This window comes from Mus musculus, chromosome 9, assembly GCF_000001635.26.
Source record: "Mus musculus strain C57BL/6J chromosome 9, GRCm38.p6 C57BL/6J".
Lineage (NCBI taxonomy): Eukaryota > Metazoa > Chordata > Mammalia > Rodentia > Muridae > Mus > Mus musculus.
In genome coordinates this window covers 77,459,765-77,483,325 of record NC_000075.6, presented here as the reverse complement: position 1 = coordinate 77,483,325, position 23,561 = coordinate 77,459,765, and the positions used below count along the sequence as shown (strand labels likewise).

General features: G+C 46.2%; 1 protein-coding gene across 3 annotated transcripts in view; it reads left to right on the top strand.

The window, feature by feature from the left end:
• Window positions 1-23,561, top strand: part of Lrrc1 (leucine rich repeat containing 1) — a 115,644-nt gene that overhangs the window by 63,139 nt on the left and 28,944 nt on the right. For all 3 annotated transcript variants that reach the window (XM_030244218.1, NM_001146048.1, NM_172528.3), the window contains 2 exons: window positions 11,096-11,174; window positions 14,679-14,768. In XM_030244218.1, coding sequence (XP_030100078.1) covers window positions 11,096-11,174; window positions 14,679-14,768 — 169 coding nt within the window. The remainder of the gene's footprint in view (window positions 1-11,095; window positions 11,175-14,678; window positions 14,769-23,561) is intronic.

Sequence of the window (23,561 nt, the reverse complement as noted above, 5' to 3'; positions counted from 1 at the left end):
TAAATGAGATCCAACTTCCAGTCTCCATCCACCGTTCCCCTGCCCGCCCCTGACCAGCTACACAAACAGCTTTCTTGCCCACGTTGATCTTCCTTCCACCCCAGGCAGTTTAACCAGACCTGCAGCACAGGCTTTGGGAGTTGGGAGTTGAATCTGTCCCTGTAGGAGGAAATCACTTGGTTGTGGAGGTAAAGTGTGCATGGGAGTAACTGTGAGGTCCCACGTTAATGGCCAACTCCTCAATCCGTAGTGATTTGAGTCTAGCTACGTCTCAGGTTCAAGTGAGGCGGGGTTTGGTTTTGTTTGCTTGCTTGTTTAAGGCAGTGCCCTAGGCCCACCCTGGGCTGCCCTTTTGACTTTGTGGGCTTGGGTGACAGTGGTCCCAGAGATGGGTATGTTAGTGCTGAGAACCAGCAAAAGTAAATGCCCGGGTATTTGCTGAGGTTTCCATAAGACAACCCCCCCCTACCACCACCACCACCATCTTCTTCCTCCCTCCCTCTCCTGCAGGGTCTTACTCCGTAGCTCAAGCTGTCCTTACCTCACCTGATAGTCCATTTGTGCCAGAAGACTGAAAATCCCTCAAGTGCTAGAATACTCAGTGGTTATATTACTATAGTAGGGGTGTGCTTTGGAAAAACCCAGTAATGAACCGGTTGAGAATGGTGTCCTGTCTGCTTCATCTAGGCCAAATGGCTTCTCCCTGTATTTCTCTAGAACTGTGTTCATTCGTGGCCCTGCACTCTTACCTACTCTGTGTGTGTTATCCAAAGAGTGACTCATTTAGCCTGTGATTGAGTCTCTCAGCTGACAGGCAATGTGTGTAGTGGTGTGGCAGGCAAACACGGCTCGGTAGGGTGTGACCTAATTGGAAGGGCAGGGGGTGCTTTTAAAAGAGAACAGGGAAACTGGCAGCATGAGACTGGTCAGAGGAGTGGGCCACTGCAGGGGTGTGGGGAGTGGGCAGCTGCAGGGGTGTGGGGAAGTGGGCCGCTGCAGGGGTGTGAGGAGTGGGCAGCTGCAGGGGTGTGAGGAGTGGGCAGCTGCAGGGGTGTGAGGAGTGGGCCGCTTCGGGGGTGTGAGGAGTGGGCAGCTGCAGGGGTGTGGGGCAGTGGATCACTGCAGGGGTGTGGGGAACGGGCTGCTGCTGGGGTGAGTCAGAGGGAGAATTTTTGCTTTGTGGTCTAAGGTAAGGGAGAAGTTGGGGTAGGGGTGTGGAGTTAGACTTTCTGGATCAAAATATACCTCCATTAGAATTTTCTAGAGAATTTGATATATAAGTACCAGTGACTGTATTTTAGCCGTATTAACTCAGAATAAGTCCAGAGAGCTGTAATTTTAAATGAAAAGAGAAGATTCTGATGAATAAAACTATTTCACTTTTGATAGTTGCTATTTTTTTGAAGTATAAGTAACTTTTAATCAAAATCATATGTGAATATATGTTTAAACGTAACTGGTTTTAGGAGAGAAGTGAGCGACTGGCAGATGGCTACATTTCTCTCCTTCCTGTTATTCCCTGTGAAACCTAGTACTCAATATTGTCTTTCTGAAGCAAGACCTTGTACCTGCAGACACGATTGAGCCAACTCTGTGGGGAAGGAAAAGCTGAGCTGGAATGATTGTTTTGATGTTTGCTGCCAGGATCCTTAGTTGGAACCTTTTCTGAGACACTGTGCCCTGTATCCTAGGCTGGCCTTGAGTTTGCTGTGTAGCCGGAGTTGACCTTGGGCTCCCGAGTTTCCTGTCCCAGCCTCTCCCGCGCAGAGATTATAGGGGTGTGCCACCACACCCAGCATGACCTTTTTATTTTTTCTTTCTTCAGGGCAAGTAACATGACTTGTTACAAGACTTACACAAAATAACGTTTTTGAAGGGCCCTTGTCTGTCTTCCCTGTAGCATGTGAGGCCCAAGCCTGCCGACCTTCTTGAGCCCTGAAATGGATGCCGAGGACTGGGCTCTGTGTACGGGCTGGCTGCCTCCTGGGTGTCTGTAGTGCTTGGGATACCATGATAAATGGAAACATTTGAAGAAATTCTGCGTTTAGCTTTTCCCTTTCATTACCAGAAGAACAGCTGTGACAGCACAAGGGAGACTGGGAGAGCGCATTCATATTTAGTCTTGTTTGACAATCCCAGATATTTTTAAACAGGATTGAGTCAGACAGCCTGCAGCACCACATTCAAACCGTCTTAATCAGCCAGCCTGTTTGGCACACAAGGACCTTGTTTTATTCTAGTAGTAAATAATTCTAAATGAATCAATACGATGTACTGGCTGTCCCCAAAGTCACAGTGTTCAGTATGTCACCACAGCCTGCCAGCATCTCCTGTACATGCGTGTTCTCTTTACTGCTGGTTGTTGTGGTCCTGATAGAGTCTGAGTCTGGCTGAGGCTTAATTCATGGCTTTTGCATAATAATTCTGGGTCATCACAGCTTTGCCTTTCTCCCCGCTTCCACTTAACATTGCCAAGTAGACACATCGCTCACTTTCTGCCCAGAAGTGGTTCTTGTTGTGGCAGCTCATTTCCTTCAGCTCCTGGGATCTTACCGTTCTGCTCCCCTGTGGCTTGGAGGTTCTCATCTCAGCAGCTGCTCTCCACTGATAGCCTTCTCATGCACCATTCTGCTCCCCCAGGCCATCTGCTCACATGTTCCTCTTCTGTCTCTCTCACATAGGTAGGTTCTGATGTTCCTGTGGCCATGCCCTCTGCCCTTGCTATGTGACTGCGCTCCTGTTGCCTTCTGAGAAAGGGTTTCTCTCTGCTCCTTAGATTTTGCAATTAAAGTAAAAAAAAAATCTAAACACACTGAAGTGTAACTTTCTTCTGACCCTTGGTATGTTCCTCAAACAAAACTTCTTTCTCTTTTTTTTTCTCCTCCTTCCAGTTGCCAGGCTTATTGAAGGCTTGGTCTACTCCAGGTTCTCAGACATGGAGATTCAGTGTACCTGTAATTTTTCTTAAACACGATTCTATTTCTGTAGACTATGAAGATGTATTTATGTATCTGTCACCAGAAAGACTGGACAAACAAGCTTAGATTAGAATTCCCACTGAAGCGTCCTGTCCCCCAGGCACTGACATGCATTGCCTTGGCGATGGTTGGCTGCACACCAGGATGGGAGATGATTCTGAGGGATTCTGTATGCATGAGGGGCTTGGTGGGAAAGTGACAACGGTGGGAGCCTGCCACGTCAGAGCAAAAGAGACCGTTCAGATAGGTCATCTCACCGATTCCTTTCCTTTCTCTGACTTTTTGATGTGTGCCAAGGGACAATAGGAAGCAGAGGTGGAAAGCAGACCATAGGGGAAAATCAGAACGGAGCAGCAGCCGGGAGCTCCCTGCTTCCAGCTGAAACAGCGCTCACTGCAGTGCCTTGGGAACTGAACAGTGCTGCATGTAGGACCGGTTTTGTATAGATGGGAGCCCAGAGCTCAGCTCCATAAGCTGTGCAGAGGTCTGGAGCAGGTGAGCTAGCCTTCACCAAAGCCATTCCTGCATCTGCCCTTGATAACGACAATGGCAGCAGTGTGTGGGAAGTGGGAAGTGTGACATTAGAAACCACTAGTGCCAGTGGGACTCCATATGTGGAAGGTTCTACTCCTTACTAACCAGCTTTAGGTAAAACACAGATGGACTCAAAGTAATGCCCAGAATTAACATTCAGGGTTATGTGTCTGCGGGATGCATGTTAAACAGATGAGCTGTGTATGTAGCTGATGGTGGTTGTTGTTACTGGTTGTTGTTGCTGCTGCTGCTACTGTTTTATTGGCATTCAACATAGGATTTTCATCTCTTATTTTGGTAAGAAAAAAAAATGTTTGCCATAATTTAATAAAAGACAGATTGTAGCCTGACAGCCCAGGATATCATTTCAAATTAAACAACAGTCCTGTGTAATTCATTCATTCATTCATTCATTCATTCAGCATCACGATGAGCAACCCTTACCTTGTTCTCCCCATTTTTCCCCTTTAGTCAGCTAGTGAGTGCTGTTTTGGAGACTGGAGTCTGGCTCTTGTTTTACATTCCTCTTCCTCCTCCTCTGACTCCTCGGCCTTTGTGGTTTAGGTTCTCCTTACATCCCTATTAAAGCAACAGTTTATTCCTAGAAATTAGCTTACAGCTACACCTTTCTTCCCTCTTTCGTTGATGTGTGGGCCACGCTCGAAGTGATGCTTTCTGCTCTTGACCTCCGCCTATTCCCTAGTTCCTTTCTTTTCTACCCAGTGGCCCTCCAGGCATTTGTGCTGCATCCTTAAAACAGGAGGCTCACTCACTCTTGCTTCCTCTGATCCCCACTCTCCTCACCCACCCCCATTTCTGCAGAAGACGACAACCTGACAGTATTTTGTGTTTCTCTGTGTACACTCCTCTGTCATCTGTAGTTCCTGCAGTGCGTCTTGAGTGCCTCAAATGTGGCTCTGTAGTGTTCAATGGAACCTTTGTGTCTTTCTTGCAGAGGGATTTCACCAAAGCTCTCCTTTTCCAGATGTCAGTGAGGGGTCTTGGACCATTTATTGGATGCTTCTCTGTTTCTAAACAGGTCTGCTCCATCTCGGTATTTGTTTCACAGAATAAGTGCCAGTGAGCAATTAATTTATCCACTCAAGTGTAATGTGTCGTGATAGACAAAGCAGGCTGTCCACAGTCTTCCACAAAAGCCAGGGCTCCGAGTTCTGAAGCCAGGACTGAAAGCCATGCTTAGAAGGAAAAGGTCACATCGCCTGACTTCCTTGACATCACTAACATAGTGGTGGGCTGGTGCTGTGAACATCAGGAGATGTTTCACCTTGATAGTTTTGGGATTTGGTGACTTCTTTATTTCTTATAGGAACATATAAGCTAAGCTTACACATTGCTTTGCTGTGGGATGGACTAGAATCTCATCTTGTTGGTTAAACTTAGATTCCCCGAAGGGCAGGGGATGTCCTTTGAAATCATGTCTAAAGTGCTGTATCTGTTGTGAAGGCTCTGTCTGTGCGAGCAGCCTCCAGCAAACAGTGCCGGAATGGTGGCCTGCCTGCTGTGTGTCAGAGCTCTGCGCTGATGTCAGCGTCCTCACACAGGCCACGGAAAATGTCTTTCTGGTAAACTGCAGATTTGGTGTGTTCCTTCCAAGACAGCTAAAACCCACTTGTCAAAAGCAGCTCAAACTCAGATGATGATAACTTGCAGTAGATCTGAATTAAAGGTTATCTTAACATTCTGGGGAAAAGAGGAATAAAAATAACAAAATCTGATACTTGCAAAATTCCTGAGAGAGATTTTGTTATTTTTGTTCTTGGACATGTCTAATATGAACTATAAAAAGTAAGATTAAAAAAATTTTTGTCTTACTTTTACAGTATTGGCAAGTAGAAGTTTTGGGTTATGTAATTTAACGAGTCGATGGAAATCATAACGCTAAGTATTAATTTACTAAGAATATAATATTAAATGTCTCTAACCTTTATATGGGAATACATGTGATTCTGGGTTTAAGTCATTATTGCTTCTCAAATCATTAGAGCAACAGTAAAACTCTTATATTCTTCTTAGAGTGACCTCACTCTTCTTCAGTGTGTTTGTTAACTGTAAGGCAGAGATGTAACTGCTTGTCATAGACAAGGAAACTGTGTGCTGCAAATTAACAGTGGGCGGTTAGGCTGAGCCAGTGTCTTGGGAGCTTTCTGGTCCTGTCTCCAGACCCTCCACTGGCCGTCTGTGCTGTCCTCAAAGTCACTCTTTCCTTACCCCACATTCAAGCCCGAGCTTGTCCTCTGCCAGTGGCCTCTCTCCTACTCTTGAGCTTTGCTAAGATCCACTGATGGGCCTGTCACCAGTTACCTGGCTGATGCTATCTTAATGAAGCCATAACCCGAGGTCAGGGAACCCCAGGCTTTCAGGAACCATCTTTAAAAGCACACGGCTGCTCAGCACTCTTTAAGTCACACTTATCCCATTCTTGTCTGAAACCGTTAGCTTAGAGCATAGATGTTCAAAGATCAAGATTGGCATGTGCATGCAGTGGAAAGAAGTCAGGCTTGGCTTTGTATTCCTTCTCCTACTTTGGGTATCCCCCCCCCCCCCCAGTTTAACCTGGAGCAGGAATGCCTTCTAACCAGACCTCGTGCAGGCTGCCTTTGTCCGGACGTGCTCAGCTGTGGCCTGTTATCCTGGGATCCCTGAATTCCACACCGTTACTGAGCAGAATTTTTAGAATTCGTGCGCTCCATGCTGGCCATCTTTTCAGGCCTCAGTGGTGTTCCTGACCCCTAGATAGAATGGACGCCTGCTCCTTGATCTGTCTGTCTTATAGAATAGTAGTCTGCTTCCTGAGCTATGTATCTTTCCCCCCTAATTATTTTTCTTGATAGAGACTCAGGCAGTTATAAGGCACCTCTTTTCCCCGGCATTACACAGACCCAGCAGACCCAAAATAGAGGCAGGAAGGAACTGTTGGGGTCTGCCCAGGCTGCTGGGTACTTTTCAGGCCAAGGCGGGCCTGTGTCCTACAGCTGTCTAGGTTCCAGAAACAGCAGTGCTAATCCTGTGGCAGATTCATGCCTTTTTATTCCCTTTGCCTACTTTTAAATTAGAAGCTATTAACTGTGCAGACACATGTCCCTAATGTATGTGCTCCGGTCATATCCACCTTTTGTTTTCTGTTCTCTTTCCCTCTTCCACATCCTTATTCGTCCACCCCCACTTCCCACTCCTCCCCCTCACCTCTTTCTTGTTATTACTTTGAGATAGGATTTCATTATGTCTCCCAGATATCCTGGATCTTACTATGTAGCCAAGGCTTGCGATCTCCCAGCTGCAGCTTCCCAAGTGCCGGGGTTGCAGGCCAGTGCTGCCATGTTTATTGAGCACCATGTCTCTTCCATGTTATTTTTGCACAAAGCCCGTGGAAGAAGGACCACCTGTGGCACTCGTCTTTGTTATACCACCTTAATTTGCTTATGCGGTCATTAGTTCCGCTCATTTTCCTACGAATGGCATAATTTTATCTTTTATGGCAGAATAAATCTGCAACGTGAGTATAGACTACATTTTCTTCAGCCATTTATGCATCAGTAGGCATCTAGGCTGGTAATTTGTAATGTAATTTGGCTGTTATGAAGAGTCCTGTAGTAAATACAGGAAGATATCTCCACTGTATACTGACTTTTGTTCCTTTGGGTATATATACTCAAGCACTAGACAGCTGGGTGCTATGGTAGCTCTGTATTTGGTGTTTGGAGGAACCACTCGACTGATTGTACAGAGACTGGGCCCATCCCATCCCTGTCAGCAGTGTAAAGGAGCCTCCGCCCCATCTTCACCAGTAACCTCACCTTTTCTTGATGGGATGGGATGAGATGGGATAAGAGTCGTTTTCGTGTGCTTTTCCCCAATGGCTAAGCATGTTAATTAAGCATTGCATTTATTGGAAGTTTGAGCTTCATTTGAAAACTGCCCAGCCTCCCCCCTCCTTTCTTAGTTGGATTATTTGTTGTTTTGTTATTTAATGTTTTGCTCTTGAGTTCTTTATATATTCTGAATGTTTAATCCCCCATCAGAGTAATAACCGGCAAAGACCCCCTCCTCTGATAGTTGGTATTTTGATATTTTATATTGTCAAGGCTCTGTACAAGGAACAGAGAACTCTGAGAATGAGCATCCACTACAAAGGGCGGTTGTTAGATTGGCTTACAGTGTTTGAGTTGGAGAGTCCAGCAGTGGTCAGATGTGCACTGGAGAGGCTGAGAACCTGGTGCTTGCTCGGTCCATGTCGGCAGGCTGAGGAAGCTGGGTTCTGACGTAGGGAAGGACAGCAGGAGTGGCAGCAACAGGGTAGGTGCATCATTAAATAGGGAGAGGAGGCAAAAGCAGAATGGCTTTTCCTCAGGCCAGTTCACGGCTGGGCTGCTGCCAGGAGTCTCCTCTCACCCTGCGAAAGGCCATCCATCATTATTTAATCCTACAGAACTGCCTCTTCCGACCTGTCCAGAGGTGTGTTTGTTTCTTAGTTCATTCTAGACCCAGTGAAGTTGATAATCAAGATGAGCCATCAGAAGTTCACTGCTTGCCAGCTTGATACCTAATTATATCTCCTCCTGCCATGTTTACTTTCTAAGTGAAAACAGAAACAGCCATGATTCTACCTAACATCATACAACTATCCCGCACAAAACTAAAACACCATTATTAGCAAAATAGGAGAGAACCCTCCTGGCAATTATGGCACTCATTTCTGTAACTGGTCATACGGCCTTACCTGATGTTTATAGCAACCTTTTTCTAATGATCCTCTGTTTTTTCCTTCATTGTCCGCAAGCAACTCAGCAGGTCTTGCTTGGTTCTTTATCCAGAGGGGTGACTCATGCCTCCATTTCTGTAGGTTATGGGCCATTTATCGTCCCTGCATGGTTTGAATTGTAGCTGCTCACTGACCTTAATCATAGGATACCATACCACCAAGAGACACCATCACAGATCTCTTCTATTCTGGATGATACCTTTTTGCACCGTGAGGGGAAAACAGTCCAGTTTCTTCCTGAGGGCCTGGATAAATCATCCTTTCTAACACTAACTCATTTCTAGCCTGTTGACTCAAAGGCATCAGAACTGAAAGTAGCCAGGGGAACAGCCTTAGTTTCCAGTTCAGTGGAAGAGTTGTGCTTCCAGCAAGAACATTATCCCCCTCTAGAATCAAACCGTTCGGCCAACAGAGCCTGAGGTCAACAATTAGCTTTGTTCGTGGGTCACCAAAGATGATGGTGGATGAGTGGTACTATCTCTTAATTCCTGGAGCCCAAAATCCTGGCTCGAGGAGAAACAATGCTGTATAATGGATGCTGGTATAGCCTTCTAGGAAACCCTGCCCTAGACCTCCAGGCTATTGCTACCTGTGGCATCATAACTGTGTCTTTCAAAGGCCATTCCAGCATTTTGTCAAGCTAACTGCTTCAGGATACATAAGCTCACTGCCTTACTTCTTTGGCTGTGAAGCGAGTCCTTGGTCAGAAGCAATGCTGCATAGAATACCATGAGGGTGGTAAGTGAGTGGATGGTAATTCTGACAGAAGAACTACATGCGGGAAGGCAAGTCCACACTCAGAACTATCTGGTATCCTTCCACTTATGTATAAAGCCCACTACCAGGTAACTTGGCTCATCACCCTGGGAATGGTGCTCAGTGGGGGCTCAATATTGATCTCTGCAGCTGATGTATTTGATCCACCTTTGTGAGTAGAGGCTTACGTTATTAAACCCATGCATAGCTTCCATCCCTGCCGCCAGAGCCATTTTGTCCAGGTGGACATTGGGCAATGACAGGGATAGTCAGGGAAAGAGGCTGGCTACCGTCCTTAGAGTGGGTCATCCTAGCTACTTGTCATTGTTCTCTTTTGCTGAGGGTAGCCTTCAGCTCAAAATTTACATGCGCTACAAATACCTTCATGTTCCTTGTGTGTTTCATATCCATCTGCGTGTTTCCTTCTCAGCTGCCTCTCTCACCAATCTTCTACTCGCCAGTTTTCTCACCCTGCATCTTTCAAGGTTCCCACCATTCAGCCACAGGGCCACAGCTCACAGGCAACTCTTGCCGTGCACATGTGAATGTTTCTTCTTCCGAGCACAGTGGACCGTTCGATGCACTTCCCGTTATGAAGATCTCCATTCATCGCTGTCTTTCAGAGCTGTCCCAGACAGGGGTTGTATGCTGCAGCTATCCACTTCTAGGTGCTACTGCAGAGATTCACTATGGGGTCCACCAGAGGTGCCCAGTACCAACTCTGTCTGCCACTGACACTTCAGTTCTGTGGGTCTCCTGGATCATAGAGCCCAGGAAGCAGAAGAGCCCGCTCACAGCAGCAGCGACATGTTGAAGAGTTGCCTTCTGTTCTGGGCCACCACTTAAAGCTAGCATGTTTCCAAGTCCTTGGTATATGGGCCAAAGTAACACACAAAATGAGGGATGTGCTGCCTCCAGAATGCAAGGAGGCCTAGTCAATACCGTGATTCTTTCTTGGTGCTAGAAGGGTCAGGAGCAACAATTTATCTTTCCTCTTAGAAGGGTGTCTGTGTATAACCAACGCCACTGGATCCGTCGCTGAGGCAGAAGGCCCTTACATTTTGATCGGATGTATTGCCTATCCTTGGATGCACGCACGCTTTACCTTTTATAGTCCTTTAAAAGGAAAGATAAGAGTAAAAGAGGAAAGAAGAGTAATAAGACTTTCCACTCTCACAGTGGGGTCACTCCTCAAGCAAACGTGGTCTCCCCTTCATTCACGGGGTCCTGGGTCTATAAACTAGCTGAAGCTTGGAAATTTGTTGAGGGGTCATGACTGTCTGTTGCCCCGATTTAAGACAGCTGTTCGTTTACTCTACAACTTTTCTGCTTATATAACTCAAGCAGGAGTTTGTTTATGCTTCCTATCTCTTCACTTCTGGGAACATCATGATTAATTATCTGGTGCCCCAGGTCTACCGAGTGAGGCTGTTGAGAGCGTCACTTTGCTCGTGTTGTCCTTTGGGGCAAGTGCAGAGGTCCAGCACTGCCTCCAGACCCTGGCTGCCCTGGGATCCAGTCGGGCAGCCATGACTCCTGCGGTGGGGTCTGGCATGCAGACAGAAGCAGTGGTGGCTCCTCTGCTGTGCAGCTTGCTCTCTCACAGGTCTGTCTCTCGAAGCAGGAGTGCAGGAAACTCCCGCTGCAAGGGCCCGCCTTGTGGAGGGTTAGGTTTTACACTGCAAATCCTCTCCAGCCTTCCAGCCTCCCTGAGTCTTTGGTTCACTTCATCCACAGGAAACAAGGAATGCCAGACCGCTCCAGCTCCCTCACACTAGACGGTCTTTCAACTCACACACCAACTGACAACATTATCTGTTGGCATCGTTTCATCTGTATGAGCTAAAACATTGAACCTAGAACCTCCACTCATTGGGCCTATACATTTTTAATGTGCTTCCTTAAAGTACATGTTTTCTGAAGAAATGTAGAGAAATAGTTGTAAGAACAAGCCGGGGCCATATTTGAATGAGGTAAAGGCGGGTGGGTTTTGTCCCCAAAATGGCGAAATGTTAACAGTGCTGCTGGGCTTTGTTTCCTCCCCCAGATATACCTGAAATTCCAGAAAGCATCGCCTTCTGTAAAGCGCTGCAGGTAGCTGACTTCAGCGGAAACCCACTCACCAGGTAACCTTTCTCCCTCACATTCGATTAAGGCTGGCATGCTTGACAGCCAAGCACAGTGTGCAGCCAAGTGGTGGGGCGCTGTCTCTGCCAAATGAATGATTTTCCAAATGTATGTTCATAAACAATAGACAGCGGGAGGCAAGTAAGCAATGGAGGAAGGTGCACTGTGGTACTGATGGAGTCGCTGAGAAGGACGGTACAGAGCAGGAGTTAAAGAGTACATTTCTGAAGCAGCATAAGGAACTGCAGCTTAAGCGATTCTCGGTTGGGCAGGTGAATTGGCTTAGCACGTGGCAGCAAGCCTGGCAGGGAGGGAGAATTCAGTTCCTGGAGCCCACGTAATGGAAGAGAACTGACTCCTGTGGGTTGTCCTTTGACCTCCACACATGGCACATATAAGTGCTCTCTCTCTCTCTCTCTCTCTCTCTCTCTCTCTCTGTGTGTGTGTGTGTGTGTGTGTGTGTGTGTGTGTGTGAGGGGGGGGAGGTGGTAAACAATAAAATAAAAATACCTTTCCAATTTGTCTCTTGTCTTACGGGCTAAGGCTGAGACTAGAGAGACTCTAGCATATTTACCCAGGAAGTTGCCTGTCTTCAATGTCTTAGGGCATGTGCCTTTCCACTGACATATATCCACAGCCTGAAAAGTCTTACTCAGCTGACTTCTAGTAGTCCAGTAATGAGACGTTTATAATCTCAACTCTTTATAAAAGGAGCACTCCCAGAAAAGCTCTTAACGCCATGCTCTCCTCGCCTTTGCAGTGCTGTGGGGTTCCTTAGGCTTAGCATTCTGAGGATGGCTGCCTGCCCCATCTGACTCCTTAAGGCAGTGTGCCCTTCCTGGTGTTTTACAGAACACTGTCTGCGTGTGGCTGAGGGACATTTTCAAGAGTCCTTGTGGCCTGGTTGAGTTGGGAGTCCACTGACACCTGCCTTCCGGTGTCTGTGTTGTCGGGATAAGTAAATTGTTGTCCATAAGGGAATGAAGAGGCAGTTCTTAGGTGTGTCTTCTGGAGGTTTCTCTGGACCACTGAGCCCATTTGGAGGATCTCAAGGCTCTGGACACAGCTGGTCCCTTCTCTGAAACTGAACTGGGTTTATCTCCTTTATTTCAAAATTGGGACTCCTTGAATACGGAACAATTCCCTATGTAATTTTGTTATATCTCACTGCCAAGAATTAAATATGTTTTTACAATGTTTCTGGTGTCTCTCTTTTGAATTTCAGTGACTGATACTCTTTTCATTTATAACTTAAAAACAATAATCTTTTCTGTTGTAAAACCTACCACCTTTCTTAACTTGTTCCTGTCCTCAAGCTGTATGTCCCTCTTTCCGACTTTCACACAATCCTTCCTTATCCCCAAACCTCAGGGCTCCCCCAACTGTGGCTTTGAGAGCCTCCTTGGCGCTCTGTGCTCAGGCAGTGTCTACCCCGATGTCCGAGTCTGCTTTGGTCGGACTGAGCAGTAATGTCCTTTTCGAGTTCCCTGTTCCTGACAGTCCCGGCCCCTCCACCGCCCTGCCCTCAGGTCTTCAGAAAGCTTTCCCCGACTCCCCAATGCCCCTCTGGTCATCCACAGCTCTGTTGCTGTGTTTTCATAGTACTTGACATTTACACTGACGTTATCCCTCCGATAAAGACCCCTTCAGAAGTGAGGCGGTGACATGCATTTCTCTCTCCTTCATTACTGTATCTCCAGCCCAACTGTACTCAGTCAGTGTTCACTGAGCTGAGCGAACTGAGCTCGACGGCCGCTTACATGGCTTGGTGAGCTGGGAGTACTCTCCTGCAGCTGAGACCCAACCACTCAGTCACTTTAATCGCCTTCTGATTTTCTGTTCTTCTTTTTCTTATGTCTGCCAACTGTTGCCTCCACAATTGTCTGCCTCAGCTAGAATACACCCAGCTTATTCCTGTTTTTATCCTGGCTCTTATGTGCAGGATTCTTAGAGCTAAGCCACTTGAGTTTGGCAGGTGTCCTGATGTAAAGAACTAAGATGTTATCTGTGAGCTGAAGGTAACTTGGTAATTACGTGGCCCACTTAGTTTATGGCTGAGGAACCCGATCCTCAGCCAGGTGAATGGACCTCTAGACAGCGCAGCTAGTATGGAGCAAGCGGAGCGGAGCGAGCATCGGAGCCTCCTCCCCCACCCCGCCTCTGCCTCCCTACCCGTGCTACACTCACACACTACTCACATGCTCCTCTTCCTGCTGGCAGCTGGCAGGAAGGCGGACCAGTTGGCTAATGCATTTTACTTGCTTTGAGAACACGTTAGCTGCTTTTGAGATCATAAAGGGAGATATACTTCTGGTAAAAGCCAAGACAGAGCAAGTAAGTTCTGCCTTTTGAGTTGTAAGTAACAGTCCTCAGAAAGCTGTTCCTAAGAGCTTAACAGAACAGTCCTGTTCTTGGATACCTGGATTTGGTTTTTGAATTATGAAATAGACCTGTTTTAAATGTCAAATATTAATATAGGATTTTTTATGCAAATGAATCTAACAAAGGAAAAGATAAGTATAGTGGTGAAGAGCTAAAGCCAGAGGTCTGTCCATGCTGGAGGAGTGTGTGTGTGTGTGTGTGTGTGTGTGTGTGTGTCTTTCTGTGTGTGTGTCTGTCTGTGTGTCTGTTTGTGTATGTTGCATCTTGTTTTAGATGTGATGAGATCCCTTCATCTTTAGTCATGATTTTCCCTCAAAACACAGGTAACTGTAGGAATGTTAAAACTAGAATGTCTTTGTAAAATTTAAATAATTTTTTTTGAGAATTTTTCCTATTTTGTGGAGTCTGAAACATATTAAAGTACTTTGGGGTATATTATACAGTGAAAGATAAAAGTTATAGAAAACGAGTGACACCTTGAATTTAGAAAGCTAACCAGTAGCAGCTGGCAAGCAGGCCATCAGTGCAGAGTCATCCTGCGCCCTGGGTGGACGCTACGAGCCATCCTGTGGCTTAAACCCCACAGGCTAGCTAAATTGTCTGCGTTTTCTTTAATCAGTGCAGTGTTTTCATCCTTGGCAGGTTTTTGTTTTAGTTTGTTTCTTAGGATTTTCTTCTTCTTTGTCTGAGATGTGGTCTCACTGTGCAGCCTTGGCTGGCCTGGAACTCACAGCGATCTACCTGCCTGTGCCTGTGAATGCTGGGATTGAAGGAGCCTGCCATCCCACCCAGCTGAATTCCCATCAGTTTTGGCTCCAGGGGCAGCATCTTCCTTACAGAACACTCAGCCCTCCAGAGCACCCACTCTGTGTTAGACCCTGCACATCAACCCGCCTTGGGGATTGTGTGGGTCTTCCTATCAGTAATCATCTACATGGCCTGTCCAGAAAAGGTGGACAAAGCATGTAGGTATAGCACACACAGGAAGACAAGGCAAATATTCCATAATAGAAGGCAACTGACGGCGGCTGTTACGGCCGTCACACGGGGTAAGTCTGTATCTATACTTGGTGTCCGCTGCCTTACTTGTGGAGTTAACATATCTGTTGTTGTTGTTTTAGGTTGCCTGAGAGCTTTCCTGAACTACAGAACTTAACGTGTCTTTCTGTAAATGACATCTCGCTGCAGTCTCTGCCAGAGAATATTGGAAAGTAAGTTCTTGCTGGCGCTTGTGAGTGCCAGGGAGGAAGGGACGTTTATCAGCCTCACCCAGTCTTCTGTTGTCACCTTCAAGAAAGAGCAAGGTCAGCCTTGCGATTGAGCGTGCGTTCGGTCGCTCCTGTGTCTTCTAATTTATTGCTCATCTGTGCTCCCCTGTGTATGGCGCGTGTGTGAGGCCAGGGGACAGTGGACTGTGGTGTTCTGCTCTGTCGTGTATTTCTCTCTTCTCTTGTTCCTGTGAGACGGGATCTCACTGACCCATTGCCAGTGATTCCGCTCTCCACCCCGCACAGCTCTGGGGTTACAGGCAGTTTCTTACATAAAATCTGGGATCCAGATACCCATTCTTGCTTAGCAAAGTGTGTATTTACCCGCTGAACTATTTCACTAATGCCCAATTGTCCCTAAATCTTAATGGTTATAAACTGTGATGCTGTTTGTTTTTTGTTTTGTTTTTTTGTTTTGTTTTGTTTTTATTTGTAAGAAATCTGATTTGCTTCAAAGTTTCGTTTTGTTCCATAGCTTTATGTGTGTGTGTGTGTGTGTGTGTGTGTGTGTGTGTGCGCGCGCGTGCCTATATCTCTGTCTATGCCATGTACTTGTTGAGTGCCCAAGGAGGTCAACAAGAGGGTGTTGGACTCCGTGGACCTGCTTGAGATGGGCGCTGGGAACTGAATGCTGGACTCCCATTTGCTCTGGAATTGAAGCCAACACTGGACAAAGGACATCTCATAAAATGAGAAAGTTTCTGTACAACAAAGGAAATAATCAGCTGTTCGAACGGGAAGCTCTCAGAGTGGGAGGGCAACTATGCCAGCTGATAGAAGATCAGTATCCAGAATATACAAAGAACTCCAACAACAGAGTCAGGAAAATGGCCCAGTTAAAAAATAGGCCAGGGATCTGAACAGAACAGAGGGTTCCCTGAGAAGAAATAAGAGCAGCTAAGCAAAACATGTTCAAACTCTGTAAGGAAGAAAAACAGGGAGGGAATATGACAGTTTGTCAATAGAACCTTAACAAAGACCTTTCCGTAAGAGACGAAAATGTAAAAATTGGCATGGTGACCTAACAGATGCCCCTGCCTGTAAATGTTATTTCTAATATAAATGTAAATTAATACTGTGGCTGTATTTCTTTATCCTAGCTAGTTCTCAGTAGCAACACGGAGAAACCAAGTTTTATTTTCAAGCTTCACCCCAATTCCTGGGCAGTCTAATGATCTATCTTAACCCCATACACTAATCTGGCTGCCTCCCATCCAAGGTCCCAATGATGCTTGTATTTGTGGCCTTCCATTCTCCAGGTTGAACTTAAAGTACTCTTTTCTCTTATCTCCTAGTGGCAGATTTCAGTCTCCCTCCCTCTCTCCCTCACATAGTGGTGGAACGTTTACACAGTGCACAAAAACATAATACATACACCTGCCTTTGCAGCCGTCCTCTTTCATCTTACAGTCAGGAAGTGAGAGGAACTCCTTGCCTGTTGTTTTGTCACCAAATATAGAGCAACATGTTTGGCATGATTAAGCATCGCCTGTGCTGAACCCGAATATAGTGAATAAAGCTGATAAGCATCGGTAGCCTAGTACTCTTTCTTAGGTGTGGAGGACAGGGGGGGTAGGAGCACACATTGTAAAGTTTCTTATTTTTAATAAAATGTTAGCAGCGTGTGGTGGTGCACATCTTTAATGCCAGATGCAGAAGATCTCTGTGACCACCAGGGCCAACTTGGTCTCTACGTAGTGAGCTTCAGGCCACCTAGGGCTACAAAATAAAACCTGTCATATTTCTTAACATGAATATCGGTGCATAATGTATTGTATTTAAAGCAATAAATGTAAGGACTATAGAGGTATGTTGTAGGTGTATGGGGAGCACCCTTTTGTTATAGACTGCTACAGCTCAGCTGTGTAGCAGTGGTTCTCCAGGCCTGTTTTCTGGGCTTCCAGTGAGTTCCGTGGAAGTGTTCCCAGACCGCTCTGAGAACCGATAGCCAGTGCTTGGGTGGTTTCTGATGATCTTCGTGTCAGGCCAGCTTGAGCTTTGAAGAGTCCGAGACAGACATTTTTAGTTAAATCTGAGTTTCAGATAGCCCATGAACCTTTGTATCTTCGTGCGCTACTCAGATTTTGCTGTGGTGTAGATCTGTGCATGGACCAAGCAGAGAACTCCAAAGCCTTTCATAAAAATGTACCGTAAAATCCATCCAGTGCCCTGTCTTTCCAGACGGGCTGAAGTATATTTATTCTTCATGGACGGGTTGGGAGCCTCCTGTTTGGCCTCACCTCCTATAGTGGCTGATAGATGTGAGCCTAGTGCCAGACCTACGGGCTCCCTGAGCAGTCACTTCTGTGTTGTAATCGCTTTGGTTCTGGGTCTCTACAGAAAAGGTTAGGTGTTGGGCGTTCAGCTGTGTGTCCGTAATCAGTTCATGGACCTGCATCAGTGAGACTCCATTAACAGCAGGGACCTTGGCTGGCGCCACTCTTCACCTGCTAGGTGAACACACACAACAGAGCACACGGGATTCATTTCTTCAGCACAGCGAGGCGGGATAGGTTCTGGGCTTAGAGTTCTCGGAAGCTCTGCCGCCACCATTCAGCCTGCCCCAGTGCAAGGCCCTGGACTCCGCTGCTATAAAAAGTAGTTATGAAATAACTATGAAAGGTACAGCTTCTAACGAAGAATAAGTTTTGTCTATTAGTATTGCTTAATTTTTTCCCCTGCTGTAAGGAGCTATTAAGGAGAAAGGGGGATTATTTTTAGGGGAAAATATCTGCCAGAGAATGGGAAGCTCTTCTCATTTTAGTACCAGTTCTGACATTTATCACATTTACTTCTCTGCCTTTGTTGCCAGAAAGCTTAGAGCTAATTCCAGTGTAGTGGGAGCAGCTGTGATAACGTTCGTTCTTGCACCGAAGGGAAGTAGGGAATGGGGCAAGGTGTTGATGGCAGCTGCAGCGAGGCATGTGCTACCCAGGCGCATGCGCATATGCTCTCTCGTGTCTCTCTCTCTCCCTCTCTCCCTCTCCCTCTCTCTCTCTCTCAGCACCCTTGGTCCCAAGTCTGGCACCAGCCACCTTGAGCGCCCTTAGCATCTTCTGCAGAGCGGTGATAAGTAACCTTCGTGTTTGCGTTGCTGTGGAAGGTCAAGGTCGGGTCAGCTGCAGAACGAGTGGCTCCCTGGGAATATTGCTGTTTTTTTTAATTGCATCCTTCCCCCAGGAAGCACACTTATTTTTTTTTTCTCCCTTTCCACAGTCTTAATGCTTTAGGTCATGGGTCTTTCTGTGCGTTTGCACGTTACATCTGCTAGGGTGACTATTAAAGGGCATGTGGTAGCAAGTGTCCCTGAAGGTCTAGAGAAGTTGAAACCTTTACCTAGCGTTGGTGGGAAAGTTCAGTCTCGCAGCCCGATTGCAGCAGCTTGGGCAGATTCTCTCTCCAGGCTGAGCTGAGTTCCCATGTAACACAGCTGTTCTCCTAGCCATGTGTGCTCCAGAGCATTAAAGACATGGCCAAGCACAAATTTCCTGGTGAGTTCACAGCAGTGTTCTTCATAAAATCCTCACGGTAGAAACCACTCAAGCCTGGATCCGTGAGGAATGTGCTTTCATCGGTAAACTACCGCAAGCGAACTTTAGAACTGCTACATGCTACCACACGGATGAGCCTTGAAATGACACTTAGAAAAGTCAGGCCCTAAAGGACACATCCATCTAACCCTGTTTATGCAGAGTGGCGAGTGTGCCCAGGTCTATAAAGGAAAGAAGCGGCAGCTGTAAGAGGCTGAAGGGCAGAACAGGTTTGAAGACTGAGGACTGAATTTTAATGAATTCTCCTAGTTATATGTACTGGAAAGAATTAAAAACATGTCCATGCAAGAATGACTTTGATTCTTTTGAAGCGAGTAAACATTTTCAGGAATTAGTAATGTTTGCATAGCGTGTGCAGAAATGTGCTAAAACACAGACTGGTACACTCCAGAAAGAATTTAATTGATGAATCGCCCTGAGGTCACCAGCCCAAATGGCTTGCTCCCAGCGAGCAAGCAGACACACGCCAGCCCACCTCTGTGGAGCTCAAGTGATGAAGGGTGGGGGCGGAGGTGGTGTGGGGGGTGAAGGCTTGGGGGGGGCACAAGACCCCAGTGGGAACTAGCAGGCAATGCTGAGGGCCTGGGAAGGCTGAGGCCCAGTCGGGCAGTGTGCTGCTGCTGCCTTGTCTTGGACCTGTGTAAGGTTGCCGTGAAACGTCCCTACTACTTGCTGTTAAGTTAATGCTCTAAAAAGGAAAGGTGGCCTAAGTGTTCTTCTTTGATTAAATTTTTCTCCTCCCGGCGTAGCCTGCTTAGAATAGCAGAAATGTCTATGCCTCGCCAGTGTAGTCCCGGCACAGCCATTGGTCACTGAAGAGTTCTTATCAGTAAACATGTAATTATGATAATTTGGTGGTAGAAATAGACTGAGTAGGCAGCCCTTAGGTTCCCTGGCAGGCTGAGCTAGAACATGTGGGTAGGATTTTGTATATGCTGCCCTTGGAGCCAGTGACCTTGATTCCAGTGGACTTGAACTAAGTGAAGCCCCAGGGCAGTGGTTGACTGAGCTGGCGCTGGGCTGCTCAGCTCTGTGTGGTAGGAGACAAAAACCTTGGAGAAAACTGCCTTATTAAATACGTCCGTTTTGAAGTCTGGGGATTGCTATAAAATGCTGTTTTAAAAGCAGAATTAATAACTTTCACCAGCAAAATTGTTTTCTGCTTTTTTTTTCACTCAAATTGCTACTATATACATATATGTGTATGTGTGTGCGTGTATGTATATATATATATATATGCGTGTATACACACACATACACACACATGCACATATATATATTAAATGATTTTGTATTTGTTTAGTTGGTTTAAGTATCTTTCATTCTATTTTCTAGATAATGAAAATAGGTGGAATCAAATTGGATTAAAAAGTACTTAAAACAGTTTTTAAAAAAAAATGTAAATGTCTCAAAATAACCATTCATTCAGTCCCTTGAAATAGAATCCTAAAAATACAGGCAGCCTCCATTCTAACTCAGAGAGGATGTGACTTGTGTGCTGCTGTTGTGAAGTGTGTGAGACCAGGGGCCTGCTTCCTGTACTTCCGGCCAGCTCCCCAGCGTTTGTACCCTGCCGCTGCCTGAAGGCAGGGCTAGCGCTAGTGGCAAGAGGTAATTCTCAGTCCTACAGGGCAGTGAGGCCATTCCAGCAGGCCTTCACAGACATCTAACTTGCCAGGAATCAAAGTTGAAAGATGAGATGCTTATCAGTAGGGGATGATTTTTAAAAATAAGATTTGTGTGGGTAATGAGGCAGTTTTAAAAATACAGTATGTACAAGGTAAAAAAAAAAAAAGTAAAACAGACATGCTGAGGAGGAGGAGCACGTGGCAGATGTCCGGGAGGTGTCAGTCTCCAGTTCACTGTGGCAGGGTGGGGAGGGCTCATCGCCTGAGAGCACCTTTTTCTCTTGCAGAGGATTCAGGTTCAATTCTCAGTATCCACATGATGGTCCACAAGCATCTGTAACTCCAGTTCCAGGGCATCTGGTGCCCTCGTCTAGTCTCCATGGGCATCAACCATGCGGATATGACCTACATGACCTACACACAGGCCAGTCTCACACACACACACACACACACACACACACACACACACACACACACACATACACACGCACACACAGAGTTTTTTTTTTTTTTTGAACCCTTTAAAAAACACTGTGGAGTCATACCTGCTTATCTTTGAATAAAGGAAAATTCTAGCTAAAAAGTCTTCTGGAAAGTAATTGTAAGGGTGCTTTAGAAGGGAATAAATGTGGAAGGAAAACTTTTGTTGAACATGTGGATCTTAAAAGATGCACACACACACACAATGTCTTTATACACATATGCACATACATGTAGTATTTTAGTTTTTGAAAATTCTGTACACATGTATTGTATTTACATAATTTTACCCTTTCTTTTTTCCCTTCCAATGCTTCTCAAGTTCCTCTGCTTCCTTTCAGACTCACAACTCTTCAGTTCTCTCTCTCTCTCTCTCTCTCTCTCTCTCTCTCTCTCTCTCTCTCTCTCTCTTTCTCATGGCCCCTCCCACATATGGCCTGTAAAACAATTCTGTCTGTCCTATCTATCTATCTATCTATCTATCTATCTATCTATCTATCTATCTATCTATCTGCTGAGTACTCTTCCTATCTGTATGCATTTCTGTTTAGGGCCGACCACTGGAGATTGGACATTTTACGAGTTCTCATCCCTGGACGAGACTGATTTTTTTTTCTCGTTCAGCAGTTGTCAGTCGCCTGTAGGTCTTTATCTAGGAGTGGGGCCTTTTGAGATTCCCCCCCATCTTCATTGGCTTGCCACCTGGTCAGGTCTTGATTAGGTGCCATGCTGTTAAGATGTCATGGATGCAGCTTCCCTGTCCCATGCAGAAGACACTGTCTTGCAGCAGCCATTCTGGTCCTCCCTGTGGCTCTCCCATTCCTTCTGGCCCCTCTCCCATTGTATTCCCTGAGCCTGCAGGATAGGGGTTGTGCTGTAGATGTATCAGTTGTGGTTGAGTACCCCCCCCACACACACACACACTGCTTTCTGTATTTTGATCACTTGTGAAGTCATGTTGGCTGCAAGAAGCAGTGTAGGGCTAGAGACTGATCTCCCCCGCTGGGAGTTTAGCAGTGCAGCTGTAGATGTGCGCTTTGAGCCTCAGGGAGGAGGCTTCGGGTCAGTTCCAGCTCAGTTCCTCCAAGTCCTGTGCCGAAGTGTGTGCTGTCTCAGCAGTAGGCTGTTACCTTTGAGTTCTGGAGGCAACCATGAGGAACAGCCATAGCCTGTACTGTTTGTGGAGTCTTCTTGGACTCCCCTGACCAACAGCTGGAAACAAGACTCCCCATGCGTAGCACTTAGTTGTGAGCTCTTAAAATGCCTGAGAGTCCAGTGGGAGGGGCCTCCCTGCCTGGGGCCACGGTGAGCTGTGGCTTTGCTCCCTCCTGACGAGGGATGCCCTAGTCTTCCATTTGTGTCGCCATAATGATGCCCACAAGGTGGTTGTGACCAATGCAGTCAGAAGTGGTGTGAGAGGCGCCCTCCTCATCTCTCCAGGCTCCCTTCTGTGTTTCATGTGTACATGCTCAGACCAAAGCTTCAGAAACATACAACACAGACTCAAAAACCGTGTCAATAACAGCTTCCAAATGCATTTGATGGGGCTGTAGAGGTGGCTCATGGGTAAAGAGTACATATTGCTCTTGCAGAGGACCCGGGTTTTGTTCTCAGCACCCACCATCAGGCAGTTCAGAGCTGCCTGTAACTGCTGTTCTGTGGGACCTGATGCTGTCTTCTGGTCTCTGTGGACACCTGTGTACAGACATGCATGTGTGCGCCTGCACACACACACACACACACACACACACACACACACACACAAACCTAGACACATATTTAAAAAAAAAGAGTTTTAGAAATCTTAAAGGGCATTTGAGATGCCTTGTAAGTGAGCTTTCCTGCAGCAAAGGACTTTTCCTCCTGTTTCAGTAGGTCAGTCCTTAGTTTGTCAAAATAGATACGAGAGTGAGTGATAACATGACAATTCAAGCAATGATTTTTTGTTTTTAAAAACTCCAAGTGAGTACAGATAGGGGCTTACCAACCTTTCCAGTAACGCTGGTGCAGTGACATGAACACATGCCTCTGAAATCAAACCTTTGCTTTTCCCTTTCGGTGCAATTATTAGCGTTGTGCAGGTCAGTACTGGATAGCAACACACACACACACACACACACACACACACACACACACCCTGGCAGTACTTCCATATGAACACGTCATCGAAAGAAAGAACGTAAGACTAGAGCTTCCAGCTGGTTCCGTTCTATCGGGAGCACACTGGAGCTTCCAGCTGGTTCCGTTCTATCGGGAGCACGCTGGAGCTTCCAGCTGGTTCCATTCTATCGGGAGCACGCTGGATTAAGTCCGTGCTTGTTTATTTAAAGCAAGGATTTAGATTTTCTTTGATCCATGTACATTTGACAACTTTGCCTGTTTGCTTTGTCCTTTGATGAACACTCCTATTCCGTTTTAAATGTTTTATACTTGTGTGTATGGGTGTATGAGTGTGTGCTGTGTGCACACAGTGCCCATGAATGCCAGAGGAGGTTGGAGCCCCTGGGTCTGGAGTTAGAGACTGTTGTGAACTTGCATGTGGGTGTTGGGAACTGAACCCAGGCCCTCTGGTAGAACAGTGTCCTCTTCACTGCTGTCCAGTTTTTTTTTAAATTAGGTATTTTCCTCAATTACATTTCCAATGTTATCCCAAAAGTCCCCCATACCCTCCACCCCCGCACTCCCCTACCCACCCATTCCCATGCTGTCCAGTTTTAACTGGACAGGATACAGAATCTAAACAGTCCATAATATAGTTAAAAATACTTTTGGCAAATGAATGTTGAGAATTTATGTATATACAGATACATATACATATTTATGCTTTCTGGTGTTATAAAATCCTACTATTGTTGTTTGTTGTTGGAATGACAGAGAGTGGGCTAGAGAGATGGCTCAGGGGTTAAGAGCACTGACTGCTCTTCCAGAGGTCATGAGTTCAAATCCCAGCAACCACATGGTGGCTTACAGCCATCTATAATGGGATCGGATACTCTCTTCTGGTATGTCTCAAGACAGCTACAGTGTAATCATATAAATAAAATAAAAGGAATAATAAATAAAAGGAAGAGAGAGAG